At 48.5% G+C, this 13,358-nt stretch overlaps 5 protein-coding genes across 5 annotated transcripts; 2 read left to right on the top strand and 3 right to left on the bottom strand.

Moving 5' to 3' along the window:
• The first annotated feature begins 1,230 nt into the window (after positions 1–1,230).
• L228DRAFT_7287 (F-box domain-containing protein) lies at positions 1,231–3,237 on the top strand. Its single transcript, XM_018336826.1, has 2 exons — positions 1,231–1,816; positions 1,882–3,237. The coding sequence occupies exons 1-2, from the start codon at positions 1,465–1,467 to the stop codon at positions 3,123–3,125; spliced, it is 1,596 nt and encodes a 531-aa protein (XP_018191742.1). The 5' UTR covers positions 1,231–1,464; the 3' UTR covers positions 3,126–3,237.
• A 495-nt stretch (positions 3,238–3,732) lies between these two features.
• Positions 3,733–4,675, bottom strand: L228DRAFT_7186 (hypothetical protein). Its single transcript, XM_018336823.1, has 2 exons — positions 4,240–4,675; positions 3,733–3,998 (listed from the first exon to the last, which is right to left on the bottom strand). Exons 1-2 carry the CDS (start codon positions 4,567–4,569, stop codon positions 3,897–3,899), a joined length of 432 nt encoding a protein of 143 aa, XP_018191741.1. The 5' UTR covers positions 4,570–4,675; the 3' UTR covers positions 3,733–3,896.
• A 216-nt stretch (positions 4,676–4,891) lies between these two features.
• L228DRAFT_242610 (DAHP synthetase) lies at positions 4,892–7,652 on the top strand. The gene is made up of 9 exons (XM_018331483.1): positions 4,892–4,982; positions 5,128–5,168; positions 5,294–5,493; positions 5,604–5,713; positions 5,765–5,828; positions 5,889–5,981; positions 6,039–6,090; positions 6,146–6,970; positions 7,033–7,652. The coding sequence occupies exons 3-9, from the start codon at positions 5,376–5,378 to the stop codon at positions 7,325–7,327; spliced, it is 1,557 nt and encodes a 518-aa protein (XP_018191740.1). The 5' UTR covers positions 4,892–4,982; positions 5,128–5,168; positions 5,294–5,375; the 3' UTR covers positions 7,328–7,652.
• A 153-nt stretch (positions 7,653–7,805) lies between these two features.
• L228DRAFT_7160 (hypothetical protein) lies at positions 7,806–8,406 on the bottom strand. Its single transcript, XM_018336822.1, has one exon. The coding sequence runs from the start codon at positions 8,332–8,334 to the stop codon at positions 7,900–7,902; it is 435 nt and encodes a 144-aa protein (XP_018191739.1). The 5' UTR covers positions 8,335–8,406; the 3' UTR covers positions 7,806–7,899.
• Positions 8,407–8,600: 194 nt separating this feature from the next.
• On the bottom strand, positions 8,601–12,527 carry L228DRAFT_257662 (hypothetical protein; the record flags this gene model as incomplete). Its single annotated transcript, XM_018334010.1, has 2 exons — positions 8,601–9,468; positions 9,547–12,527. The coding sequence occupies 2 exons, from the start codon at positions 12,525–12,527 to the stop codon at positions 8,601–8,603; spliced, it is 3,849 nt and encodes a 1,282-aa protein (XP_018191738.1).
• Between the last annotated feature and the right edge of the window lie 831 nt (positions 12,528–13,358).

Raw genomic sequence — 13,358 nt, 5'->3', positions numbered from 1 at the left:
CCGCTCAATACGTGTATGATCATAGTCGCTTGTCTAACTTTATTGGATTCGGGACGGGGAATATGGGGACGGCAGCAACAGCGACTTAAAACAGCCACCGGCTCAAAACAATGGGCAACGGAAATTATGTCGATCTGGCGCAGCAGAAAGCCGATCCCGAGATTGGTAAATGAACAATAATTACATCAACTTGTACGAAGCCACTCGGATGCAAAAGAATCAAGGAAAAATTGTACAGCATATCAAACTGTGATTCGATTGATTGAAGCTCCCTTCAGATTGATTCGGCTCTTGACAAGACGTGACGCGGTGCAATGATGCAATCAAATACATTTTTCGTCGAGGAGATTAGAAAGCCACGCAACATAATAAAAATACAATCGATACCTCACAAAAATCGCGCCTGGCAAAATGATCGACCCTGCAGCGGCTTCTCGCCCCCGTTGACGGGACATGCCAACTGGCCCAGGTTACTTCTTGTCCAAAACAGCAGCCATGACAGCTCAAATCCGAGTATCCCTCAAGTGCAGAAGATTGAACACCGCATATAAACGCTCAACAGGGAATTGAAAGCACAGAATATGCAATCAGAATGGGAAGAGCGCGTCTTTGGATGACGAAGTGTTCCGGGAAGGTTTCGTGTTCTAGACAACAGTTGGTGGCATTATGCGCCACGGCACATCCTGCATTTCTTCTCGCCTGATTCATCCTCTTCCACTCCGCCTGGTCGTCGCAGACCCCTTCCCCCTTTCTTTTCCTCGGGCTCCTCCTCCCTTCCCCTCCCATGTCTATCTCCTCTGCTTGGTCCCATCACCCGCATGCATCTGCACGCCCCGCCTGGTGGTACGGGAGGAAGCTCCCGTACTACGTCCGTCCGCTGGGTCCCATTTCAGTCATGTGATCTGTGAGGGTGGGCCAGGAAATCCGTCAATTGGTTCTTCGCCCAGGCTCCTGATGATGCTTCGTCAAACGGGGTGTGGCCATCGTGGTCTGTGATTCTCTGCTAACTGATGGTGGTGCCCGTTGTGGTTCTGCTGCTCTTCCACCTCCTCATCTAGTCGTGCGCTTCTTTCACTTTCTATTGATTGCATGAGGCTTCTGCCAAACCCACTGGTTTTATCCGCCTGTGATACCTTACTGTTTCATTTCAAAGTATTCTCTCGGCTATCGCTGATCTTTCTCATTGTTTGGGCATATTGTTCGACTGATGCATGACATCGTGTCCTGCGAGTTTGCCGTGGACACGCACCACTTGTCACTTTGCGGTTCAACGTCCCTATCCCGTTTACTCTGCAAGTCGCAGAATTCAGAAGGGGAATAACTACATTGAAAGTATTTTGCCGCTTTTGAGCCCATGAGACCCGGTCAATTGCTCTTACACCATCAATCTTCTCGACCCACATTATTTAGCGCACTTGAGGGCCAGCTGGCAGAGGTTGTTCACCTCTCATTGCAATTTCTAGAATGGCAAAGCCGCCGGGCATTCTGAAATTGCCCAACGATCTTTTGCGTGACATTCTAGATCATATCGAGGCCGATCCAGAAAAATCGGTCAACATTGACCGACGAGCATATCTATCGGTCGAAAGCTTCAGACCGCCATGCCCACCGCCGCGAGCTCAACTGCAAGATGTGGGCCACTTCAGGTTGGTATGCCGACGGTTCTCCGCGCTCGGAATTCCATACCAGTTTACCCGCGTGACAACCAGATTCAGCCGTCAAGGTTTTCAACGATTGGAGAAGATCTGCGGCCGGCCATCACTTGCTCGCCATGTGAAGAAATTCAGCTATATGGTGCCTTATTTCTATGTTGAAGGTGAGAAGCGTCTGCGCGCATCCCTTGGCCCAGTTCAGTGTATGGGGGCTGAGTTAAAGGACCAGGCAGGGATCAACTACGAGAGCTTTTCCGAGAGTCTCGAGGGGACCTAGGTGCGCTTGATGCCAATCATTTTCTGCGCAAATGCAATGATCAAAAAGACATCATCCGCACCAAGGAGGATATCCGAGCTCTCAATCGTGCCATGGCGGCCTTTACGGCCCTACAGCACGTACAAATCCTAAGGCTTCAGGATGAGGCAGACCGGCGACTCCTCGAGTATCTCAGTGATAACCGCGAAGTCGCGACAATCCGAGTGGATCTTCAATGGACTCCGGCATGTTTGCGGGCTTTGAGAACAGTAGGCCGCGCCCTCCTCAAAGGGTCATCTCCATTTTCACGATTTTCGGTACCAGCCCTCAGCCCACCTTCGGTTTCCGAGGTCGCACTCGAAACGGTCTCTATCGGCATGATTTCGTCCCTGGCCGAGCGTCTCACCTGTCTTGAGCTTCATTTTGACGATGGCGTTGACCTTGACCACAAGATGCGGGAGCTCTCACCTCTTTTCAAAGTCTTCTTCACCTCTGCAACCGCGATGCAAGCCGTTCATGTTGGATTTCCGTCGCGACAGCCTCTGAGCCTGAGACTAGAAGAGATCTTCCATGAAGTGCGATGGGATAAGCTGCGCGCAGTAGGCATACAAGCATGGCGCTTAAATGCTGATGAAATTATCGCACTCGCACGAAGACATCGACGCACCTTACGCGGCCTACGACTTCGCGATGTGCTTCTCAAAGAAGGTAGCCACTGGAAAGATGTTCTGGGGATGCTTCGGAATGAGATGGAGCTCTTGGACTGGGTCAGTCTACGAAGGATTGGATATGCCAAGACGTTTGACGAGCTTTGGGCCGGAAGTATGGAAATTCGAGACGACGGGCCTGGCAGCGATAGTGATGATGAAGACGAGTTCCCAGCACATCTTAGTGAGGATGACGGTGGAGATGAGATTGAAGGAGAAGGGTTCGGTCATCAGGCTCACTTCAACCACGATGTGGACCAAGATGAGACCGATAGCGAAGATTATGATTCAGAATTTAGCCATGACGATGATAGTGAACATGGCCCCGAAGCAAATGAGCTCGCTTTGTCCCCTGACACTCCGTCCTCAGTACCCTGGTGCAACTGTGGCAGGAGACCGTATCCAGACAGCGCGGATGATTTGGGCGACAATGGCATCACAGTGGATTATTTGCAACGCAAGCTTTGGGAAAAGTGGGTGGTTGGGCGTTGTCCAGAGCATAGTCCATGAAATCCACGCTTTAGTGTAGGATGGGTGCTCTGCTATAAGAGGAATCATGGCCAAGAATTTCGTCCCGAAACCTCTTGCTTGCAACGAGAAGGCGTTGAGTGGAGACGATCACGAGCATTAGGGATGATGTGAGGGTAAAATAAAGATAACAAGGACGGAATCAATAAAACTAAAAACGAACCCGACGATCTTATCTGTAATGACGGAGTAATGGTCTGGGGACATGGGCTGGTTGGGGTTAGTTTGTTGGGAGGCTATCTGTATTATTCAGGATTATCTCTGGCTTTTTTGTCTGATTCCTTCTTGCATCATTGGTTTGACACTGATTTACAATGTTTCGGGCATTGCTATCTATTTATCACATCACGATTTATTTTACGAAGGGGACGACGGAAAGATTGGACTTTTATCGGGGATAAACGGGTATTACTAGCATTATATTGAAGGGTTTTTGCGTTACCATATATATAATTGTTACAGCCACCATGATCTCTATAGTTGTGCTTGGCGGATATTGAAAGCAGTTATCATTAACATTTTGCACGTTAAGCTATAGATCATAACAAGCTTCTCGTATAGAAAATATCCAAATCGAGACCAAGTACTGTCAATATTTTGTTATCTTGGAATATCCCCAGGCCTTCATTACCAGGAGGCCCAGTTGTGTCTGTTATCGCAATCGATATAGCAACTGTATCGTATTTCATCAATAATATGTGAACCGGCAGCTCTCCAAACGCCTTATGTGATGATGAGAATATCTTCGCGGAATTATGCAGCAGTAACAAAAGCCCTCATAGCCCTGACCGCATCTCCGTCATGCGCTTTTAGAAGTTCGGTGGCCTTTGGCTTGGCGAGACTGAGTTGTTCCGTCTAGAAAGGCGTAACGTCCTTGTTAGATGAATGCAACAAGATGAAACCTTTGAATAGGGCCAAACAATGGCAATACAAAGACATTTATCATTGAAAAAAGGAAAGAAGGCAAAGAGGAGATGGATTCTGGAATCGCGAAGAAGTACTCAATTGCACAAAATGCGGGATAAGCCGGCACTTGTCCGATCAGACAAGATTGTGCAATTAATTTTTCCACCCTGGATCAAACTCTCAAACTTACCAATAATGTCACATCTGCCTGATCCACCTTGACAGCCTTCTTCTTCTCTGCCGGCGGGGCGGTTGCAGCTGCGCCTCCCGTTGCCTTTGCAGGGGCTGCACCCCCAGACACATTTAAATTCTTCATGGCCTTGCCAAGCGCCTCTGAGTCAAGTTGCTTTGAGGGAGCAACGGATTCTTCCTCCGCGCCCCGTGTGTCCAGAGACGACATGGCCGCTGCGGTTGCACGGTCTTCGGCGGATTTGGGAATATTCGACGTAGCTTCATTTTCGTCGATTTCGGCGCCGGTCGTGGCGCCTTCGTGCACCGAAGACGGCTGTGGTTCTGCCATGGCAACAGTAAACGACTTTGAAATCTTATTCGCACCACGAAGTTAAGATATATTTGATAATGTGTCCAAAATTGTTGATCTCACTATTGAAGCTTTCAAAGCTCCTTCACATGAATAGCGTCATATCTGGAGCAGAAAGTCCGGGGTACAGTTGGCGGAGATTGCCGCTATTTTGGATTAGATTAGATTGATACAATTCATCTGATAATAGTCCGGACCCACTCAAACTAACCGTTAATATCCTCTGGAAAGCGACGACACTTGCCTCGTGGCTTGATTTGACTCTGCGTTTCTATGATCCAGACACTTCTTTTTTCCAGAGACCATATTCAATATTGCTATCTTCTTAATTGATTCCAGATACCACCGGTTGGATACTAAGAGTGGCTGGCATCTGCATCAAATAACGTCTGGTGAGTTCTCTTGGCGAATGACACAAAATTGACCCACAGGGCGCAATTGACTCATGCTGTCATGCGTCGTTTTATATTCTCTACATGTTCACTTTGAATTCGATTTTCCTTTTCGTTAACAACTATTGTTTTTCGCTTTGCGCAGAATCCTTTGTATTTCACATTGAAAAGTCATTTTCCGTTCGAGTATGTCCTTTCTCTTCTGGCGTTTTGTTGCGATGATGTCAATCGGCCAACTTCGCATCATTGACTTTACGCAACCTGCGGCTGAACCCTCGGGCAATATATCTCGGCGCTAACACAACCCCTAGATTTTTATATAGTATAAGGTTGAACATATACAAAATTGAAGCATCAATTGAAGGCTTTCCATTTTCAAAAAAGATCAGCAAGATGGTCCAAGGTCCCCTGGAACTACCTCAATTGAGCAGTGCCGGCAAGACTGCGGCGGCTCTCAAATCGAGCAACGGACACGTTGAAGGAAGTGCAACGAGCGATTGGTCACCTTCTTGTATGTTTCTGTTTCCATTTTCATTGATGACTACAAAACGCGAATTCCGGAGATTCCAATTTCTCCCTCGGTAGAGCGTTTCTCAGAGACTAATGGACATTCCACAATAGCCTGGACCACGAAACCAATCAAACAAGATGTTATCTATGACGACAGAGAGGCACTCGAAAAGTCGCTGCGCAAGCTTGAGAGACTACCTCCACTTGTAACTTCTACAGAAGTAAGCATATCAACCTTTTGAAGAACGACCGGCGATACTAATTTGGAAAAGATTGTCAAATTGAGAAAAGCTCTACGGGACGCTGCTCTGGGCAAAGCCTTTTTGTTGCAAGGAGGTTTGTACACACTTGTGAAGCATTCTTTAACCACCCATTATTGACCAAAAAAACCCTTAGGTGACTGTGCTGAGCTCTTTGATTACTGCGAAGATGACGCCATTACGTCCAAAATCAAGCTTCTCCTGCAAATGAGTCTGGTACTCATCTGGGGTATTGTTCAATTTGCAATCTGTTTTCAATCGTACTATTCCCACTAATCGTCTCCAGGTGCAAACAAACCCGTTGTGAGGATTGCCCGAATGGCAGGCCAATTCGCCAAGTACGTCTTCACCCAAACCTCTCTCTCTCACTGTAATCTAACTGACGTGGACTAGACCCCGCTCAAGCCCGACAGAAGACTACAATGGTCGCCAAATCCCCTCTTTCCGAGGCGACAACATCAACGGATACGACCCTGAGGAGCGCACGCCGGACCCGTCCCGGCTTGTCAGCGCCTACTTCCACTCTGCCGCCACGCTCAACTACATGCGGGCGCAAATCTCATCTGGCATTGCCGACCTGCACAACCCACTCGACTGGAACCTCGGGCACGTGCAAGACCCGAGCATCAAAGCGAAATACTCGCGCATCATAGCATCAATCACCGAATCTTTGCGGTTCATGCACACCGTTGGCGCCGACACAGCGGGCCAACTGGAGACCGTCGACCTTTTCACCAGCCACGAGGGTCTCCTGCTTGAATACGAACAGACGTTGACTCGACGGCTGCGAAATCCCGCCGGCAAAAATGCTTTGAATCAGGGAACCTTTGCTCATCCCACCACCAGTGCCAGCGGCAGCAATCCTAGCACTACCTCTATTACCGCTACTACTACTACCACCGAAGACGAAACGCACGGATGGTACAATACCTCGACGCATTTCCTCTGGATCGGCGACCGCACGAGACAGCTTGACGGCGCACACGTCGAGTACTTCCGCGGCCTGGAGAACCCCATTGGCATCAAAGTCGGGCCGAGCATGGAAGCAGACGAGCTAGTACGGCTGCTTGACATTGTCGATCCGAAAAAAGAAACCGGCAAAGTCACACTGATTACTCGCTACGGAGAAGGCAAAGTCGAGGGCTTATTGGGCAAACATATCGAAGCCGTCAGACAAAGCGGCCACGTCGTTGTCTGGCAATGCGATCCTATGCATGGGTGAGTGTGCCTATTTATCCCATCCACGGAACTTGGTCCCGCTCCTAACATTTTTCTCACAGAAACACACGCAGCACCCCCACGGGAATCAAGACCCGGCACTTCTCATCCATTCTCTCCGAAGTCTCTTCCGCTCTGCGCATCCACCAGCAACACGGCTCCGTCCTGGGCGGCGTGCATCTCGAACTCACCGGCGACGCCGTGACCGAATGTGTCGGCGGCAGCGAGGGCCTGACGGACGACGACCTGAGCCTGAACTATACTACGTACTGCGACCCGCGACTCAATGAGAAACAAGCTCTCGAGTTGGCGTTCCTTGTCGCTGGGTTCTTCCGAGGCGAGGATTTTGGATCTTGAGCTGGCTGCTAGTCGTCCTGTCTTAGTCCTGTCATTCTGTCGAACCCATCCAGTCCAGCTACTTTTTTTTGTGTCGCCATTCAATCATATAAACGTCCGACCAGAGACAAATACTTCACAATATGCGCCGGAGAACAAAAGACGATGGATTAAAAGTTATTTTCATTTCCTTGATCATATTGTTCAGCACATCTTCTGTATCTGCATATACTTCACTACCCAATCAAAACACCAAGTTGACACTAAATTAAAAGTCAATACAAAATCAAAAGTTTACACAAATTTTGAATTCAGCAGACAACTAATTCCCATATTCCATATCCCTGTACATCCCGTATCAAATATGCCATCATTACTTTAAAGTTTATATATCGTGCGTGCTTCCACAGTGACCACTGACATGATCCTTCATCTCACGCTTACATCGACACAAATCGAAAAAGTCAGGGAAAATCTTCCTCCACTCAAAAAAAAAAAAAAAAAAAAAAAATCACAGGACAGTCAGGAGGGGACTCAAGAAGATTCAAGAAACATGTATTAGACTAGTTCCAAAGCGCGACATGTGTTGCGGACTATTGAGCACTGAGTACTGAGCACTGAGTATTGAGTATTGAGTATTGAGTATTGAGTATCGAGTGTTTAATGCTGAGTATTGAGTGTCGCGTAATGAGCGTCGAGTATTCAGTATTGAGTATGGTGTGTTTAGCGCTGAGTAAAAATATGAACCTGAAAACAAAACAAAAAAAAAAGCAATCCATACGCCCATCTCGGCCTCGGCAAGGAAAAAAAGGGACAAGCAATGACAAGCAATTTAAAAAGCAAAATAAAAAGAAAAAAGAGAAGAAAAAAAAAAAAAAAAAAAAAAGAAAATCCTCACGCCCCGTGGGTTTTTCCATGAGGACTGGCACTGGCACTGCTACCCGACTCATTTTCGCGGACATACCATCGAGGTAATTGCGATATATCAGAACACGAGACGAGACAAAAAACTCGAGGAAGAGGACCATGAAACCCTTGTTAAAAAGAAGAAGACGAACAACAAAGAAAAAAAAAAGAAGGAAAAAAAAAGAAAGAAGACAAGAAATAAAGAAGAGAGTAAGAAAAGAAAAAAAAGGGGGGAAGAAACAAAACGATTGAGAAGAGAAGAAAAGAAAAGAAAAGAAAAGAAAAGCGCAGACATATCATGGAAACACCACTCAAGGATTCCACAACCTTAACGCCCGGTCCCATTTGGAAAGAGAGAGAAAAACAAAAAAAAAGAGGTGGGATGAAACTAATAATCAGCATAATTAACCACGCCTCGCGCAAGCGGACTGCCCACTTTGGGCGCCCACTGCAGGCTCTTTCTCCGCGCCATGAGTAACTTCTGCCGCACCGATTCATTCTGGGGCCCTGCATCTTTGGAGACGGGCGCGAAAAACGAAGGTCGGGCTGATTTCTTGGGCGGACACGTTTGTTGGACAAGGGACGAGGCTTTGAGATAGTAAGGGGATGTGCCATGCATGTCTGGAGACGATTCGTACGCGGTTTCACTTCGGTTGTTGGACTCGTTGTCGTCGTTGTCGTCATCGTCATCGTCATCAATGTCGGACATGGTTTCAAAGGTATATGTAAATGGGGTATACGGGGTTTCTGGAGATGAAGCCGGAACCGGAACAGGAGCAGAGAGATTAATGTTTTCCTTGTTGGTCTCCGCGGCGGCTGATGGAGTCATTGGCGGTTGAGGAGGCGTAGAAGACGGCTTATTGAATGCAACGGGGGTCTCGCAGTAGTCGTCATCGTCATCGTCATCCTCGTCGTCGTCAGAGATGGCGGGCGAAAAGACTTGAGAATCTCTGCGGTTCTGGTGCGTAGGAAGTGCAGCAAACGAGACGCGGCGTGAGGGTGCAGTGTTATTTGCGCCTGCGCCGGATGTCAAGACAGGACTGTCGAGATTGAGAAACTCCTTTGTCGGAGACATGGCTTCTGTGTTTGATTGCTGCTTGGCACTGTGAGAAGTTGATGTGAGAACCAAGTTGCCATTGACGTTGGAGAGAGCTCTTGGTTCCATAGACTTTCGACGACGCTGGCCGCCTCGAGGAAGCATGGTAATGTCGACTGCGTAGTCAATCTCGTCGAGCCATTTATTATCTCTCTCGCAGCTAAACAACTGTTAGTATATATCTAGAACATGGGTCACGGAGCCTGCATTGAAGGCCCCAAAAGAAGATTAAACTCACTCAAGAACCCAACCGACTCCAACACACTGAACCTGGCCCTTGGCTTCTCGGACCTTCTCCAGCGTCCGCTTGCCTCCGTCCTTGTACACGAGGTGGGTGATGCCAATCTTGCTCTTCGACATACCCACGGGTTGGTCTTCGTCGGTGGTGCTACCGGTGCTACTGCTCAACTCTCCAGACCCTGCAAAAGGGTTCCAGTTCCACTGCTTGACACAACGTGCCCCCATTTGAGTCAAAAGCTCAATAAAAATACCGCTTGCATCGGCACCTTCTGTTGTGTGCACATCCACGTATGCAATCACGCCCCTGAGCGCAGTTGGGTTGAGATCCGGTCGAGGAGTCTTCGCTGGGGTTGCAAATTTCTGCCAGTCCACACCTCCAGTGGAAATCATCGGTGTTGAAGGAGTTTGTTTGGTAGGAGTCTCGTAAGTGAAATTGTCATTATTCATAGGCTTATTCAACCGCAGAGTGTCATCTTTCGAGCTGAATGGATTTTGGAGCGATTTCCTAGGTGACCGTCTTGGTCCGTTGTTCAGTCGGAGTGGAAGTCGCGAGGGTGACTCCTCGTCGTCAGCAGCTGGTTTCAGTGGGACTTTTGTGACTGTATGGACCACGCGAGGCGTCTCTGCTACAAGCTTTGCAGGGGTACAGGTAATGGTCGTATCGCCCAATCCAGCTGCTTGCCTGTCGGTGCTCTCCAGAATCATTGGATCGATTGGGCTTTGTTGTCCATCAGCAAATGTGTGGGCTGGAGTGTCCAAAGGGAGCGCAAGATGCAGGTCATTATTCATTTCGTTTTCCTTTGCTTCTGCATCCATCATCAAGAAATCTTCCTCCTCGCGTGCATTCATCTCATCGGAAAAGAAAGATTGTTGCATTGGAGTCAGATTCATAGTCGACGGGGAAGGTACTAATGGAGAGACCGCCTTTTGTAGCTTAGGTGTGGGCTTCTCCAATATTGGCGCCGAAAAGATTCCTTGGCCCTTTCGCTCTTTCTGCTTCGAAGCCCTCTTGTCTGGACTAGCGCCCTGCCAGGTGCTGAATTGCTGGACCAGTGGCGTCATGCCGGGGAGCTGGTCCTGGTGAGATATTGGCTTTTGCTTTCTCTGTTTGCCACGTGCAGTCACACTTTTCGGTGTCTTGCCAGCGGTAAACGGGGAAGGACTGGCAGGCGCATGCACAAGAGGTGTTGCAATAGGCTCGAATTTCTGCTTTGGCGAATAGCCTCGTCGATGAGACTGCAATTCATCCTCCGACTCGGATTCATCCGAGGGATAGACCGTCGCTGGCGTCAGAGATCCAAAATTCTGCGTGATAGATCTCGGTGGTGGCCCCGGCGGGGTAGTACTCCTCTTGAACTGGTGCTGGTTCTCCTCTTCGACCGCAAGCTGCTCCGGAGATGCAGCGGCGTCAATCATGCTCGGCAGTTCAATCACTGTCGACAATCTCGAAGGAGTTTGAAGAAGCTCATTCTGAAATGTAGCTCGTGTAGGCGAATCGTCCATGACAATGTCGGGTGATTCGACCTGTTCGATTACAGGCTCGGAAGAGATAACCTTTGTGGGGCGGTTTTCAGTGGCTGCATTCTCATTCATCGTCATCGTTTCAGTCTCGTCTACGTGGACTGGCGACCGCGGAGGTCTTAAGGGGCTTCTGCCCAACCTCGACGGAGTGTAGAGTGACCGGTTAGGGAACCTCATTGAGGATATGGTCTGAGGAGGTTCCATTGCAGGCCGCGCCATGTAACCTTTGGTAGGTGCAGTAGCAGGAGCTCCTTTGACAGGGGAGGGTCTTCGGGCAGGCGATTGAAGCAATGATGCTTTTGCAGGCTTTGGAGTCGCTGCCTTGAAGTGGGCTTTCGATACCGGTTGCTCTAGGGTAAACTTCACCGGCGTATTCTTAAGGGCGTCCTTGTAAGGTGAGGGTGGCGGGCGACGAGCCGGGCTGTTCAGAGCTGAGTAAGAGGTGTCCATCTTTCCTAAGAGTTGTGGGGCCGATAAATTGGTCTTTTGAGGGACTGGTGCCTCTAGAGTGTAGATGTCTTTCTTCGTCGAGGAAGGAACTGCATTTCCTAGTCCTTTAACCGGCGACTTGTTGAGCTCTTTCACGGGAGTCTCGTGCTTGCCCTTTGGTTCCTCCTCATCTGAAGTGTTCTGCTTTGCGACAGCGATTTGCTTTGCCTTTTTCGGTGACAATGGTGATTTCGCTTCCCTCTCTTTAGTCGAAGTCGGCTCTTCTGTGGTCGCATTATGCTTTTTGTTGTTGCTCTTAGTCGTCTTAGCGGCTGGTCTGCGCATGGGTTTAGCCTTGAGACCTGTGGCCTTTGCAGAAGACTTTTCTTCAGCGCCAGATGATGAGGCTGCTTTGGTACGAGCTTGTAGCGGTGCTTGATTTTCCTTGTCTCCAATAGCAATTGGCTCAGTCTGGAAAGTAACCTTTTTCTTTGGTGCTGCAGCGAGAGCCCCAGAAGCCCCTTTAATCGCCGAAGTAATCATCCGTCCTGCATTGACCCTCACAGTGTCCCGTTCGCCCACATCTTCAATTGTTTCCGCAGGCCGAGAGCCTTCTGCGCTTTTGGTAATTCGAGTGACGTTCTTTTTTGGCTCATCGCTCAGCTTTCCTCTCCTAGTTGTAGTCTTTTTGGATCCTTCTGGAAAGTCTGTACTTTGAGAGCTCGTTGTACCTTTTCGTGGCCGTCCTCGTCCAGGTTTTGGTGCCGGCGTTTCGGTCGCCTCAGCATGTGCATCGGTTTCTTCATGTTTTGAACCATTATTTGCGGCAGTCCGTTTGGATCTCCCTCGAGTGGCTTTTGACGATTCAAGGTTAGTACCTCGAGCTGTATCTTCTGCTGCATCATGTTCCTCTTCAACAGCTTTTCTTTTTGTGGTCCTTCGTGCCTTTGCTGCAGGAGTTGTGATTTTTGTTGATCGCGTTTCTGGTCGAGTGTTTTCGGCCGCGCGAGCACGCGTAGACACGACCATGACTGTTGTGATTGTAAGGTATTGGCTGTCACTTGAACAGAGTAAATGCTTGCTGGAATGGGGAAATCAAGCAAAATTTCTTCGACCACTCGCCAAAATCTTCAAACCCAACTGTCAAAGCTGGTTAGAATTATGATCGAATCCACCAATTATCTTCGGTGCATAGCCAAGAATCGAGCTGCCCTTGGCTATGTAATGATTTCAAATGATATTAAGGCTCTCAAGTCAAGTTTGATTTAATTTTCTCTGTTCGTTGACGATGAGCGATCGTCAGCGTCAGGTAAACAAACAAGGCTTGCTCCTGAGGGACCTCTGCGCTTCAAAATCTAAACTCTCGTTTTTAATATTAGCATAAACCCAATGTCTGATGCCCTCAGATAAAGGAAAGACTTACCAGAAATCCGAAAAAGTATTGAACCTACCTGATTATGATGTATCGTATGGGTGTTGATGTTTCATGAGAGTGGTGATGGCGCCGTTGCATGTATGCATGTCCATGGGCAGCTCCCGCGACTAGTTGGGAAGCGAGAGGAGAAGCTCCTGCCTGTTGTGGTGGGTGAGACGAACTGTGCTCGGCTGTCGCTCCAGGCAACTATCGATAAGCCACTAACCGAAAACTCCTACCACCGCATGTTGACATCTCATCATCCTGTTGTCTTCCATTCACACCAAGGCATTCATCGTGGACTGAGGTTCTCAACCAAAAACCTCTTGAATGAAGCCGAGTAAAATTCTTACAGAAATTGGTTATAACAAGTGAATTTAATTATGAAGGTGGTGTTGGCAAATATGCCTTACATGTAAGACCTGCAATATATAATCGTACTGCAA

This window comes from Xylona heveae (genome assembly GCF_001619985.1).
Source record: "Xylona heveae TC161 unplaced genomic scaffold L228scaffold_1, whole genome shotgun sequence".
NCBI classification, from domain to species: Eukaryota; Fungi; Ascomycota; class Xylonomycetes; order Xylonales; family Xylonaceae; genus Xylona; species Xylona heveae.
The sequence above is the reverse complement of the archived record's forward strand: the minus strand, read 5'-3'. Positions and strand labels throughout refer to the sequence as shown.

Coding starts and splice junctions, on each gene's coding strand:
- L228DRAFT_7287 (XM_018336826.1), top strand. CDS start 1,465: ATGGCAAAGCCGCCGGGCATTCTGAAATTGCCCAACGATCTTTTGCGT. Junction 1,817..1,881: donor GCCTTATTTCTATGTTGAAG/GTGAGAAGCGTC, acceptor TTAAAGGACCAG/GCAGGGATCAACTACGAGAG.
- L228DRAFT_7186 (XM_018336823.1), bottom strand. CDS start 4,569: ATGGCAGAACCACAGCCGTCTTCGGTGCACGAAGGCGCCACGACCGGC. Junction 3,999..4,239: donor AGGCAGATGTGACATTATTG/GTAAGTTTGAGA, acceptor ACGCCTTTCTAG/ACGGAACAACTCAGTCTCGC.
- L228DRAFT_242610 (XM_018331483.1), top strand. CDS start 5,376: ATGGTCCAAGGTCCCCTGGAACTACCTCAATTGAGCAGTGCCGGCAAG. Junction 5,829..5,888: donor AGCCTTTTTGTTGCAAGGAG/GTTTGTACACAC, acceptor AAAAACCCTTAG/GTGACTGTGCTGAGCTCTTT. Junction 6,971..7,032: donor CAATGCGATCCTATGCATGG/GTGAGTGTGCCT, acceptor TTTTTCTCACAG/AAACACACGCAGCACCCCCA.
- L228DRAFT_7160 (XM_018336822.1), bottom strand. CDS start 8,334: ATGGTCCTCTTCCTCGAGTTTTTTGTCTCGTCTCGTGTTCTGATATAT.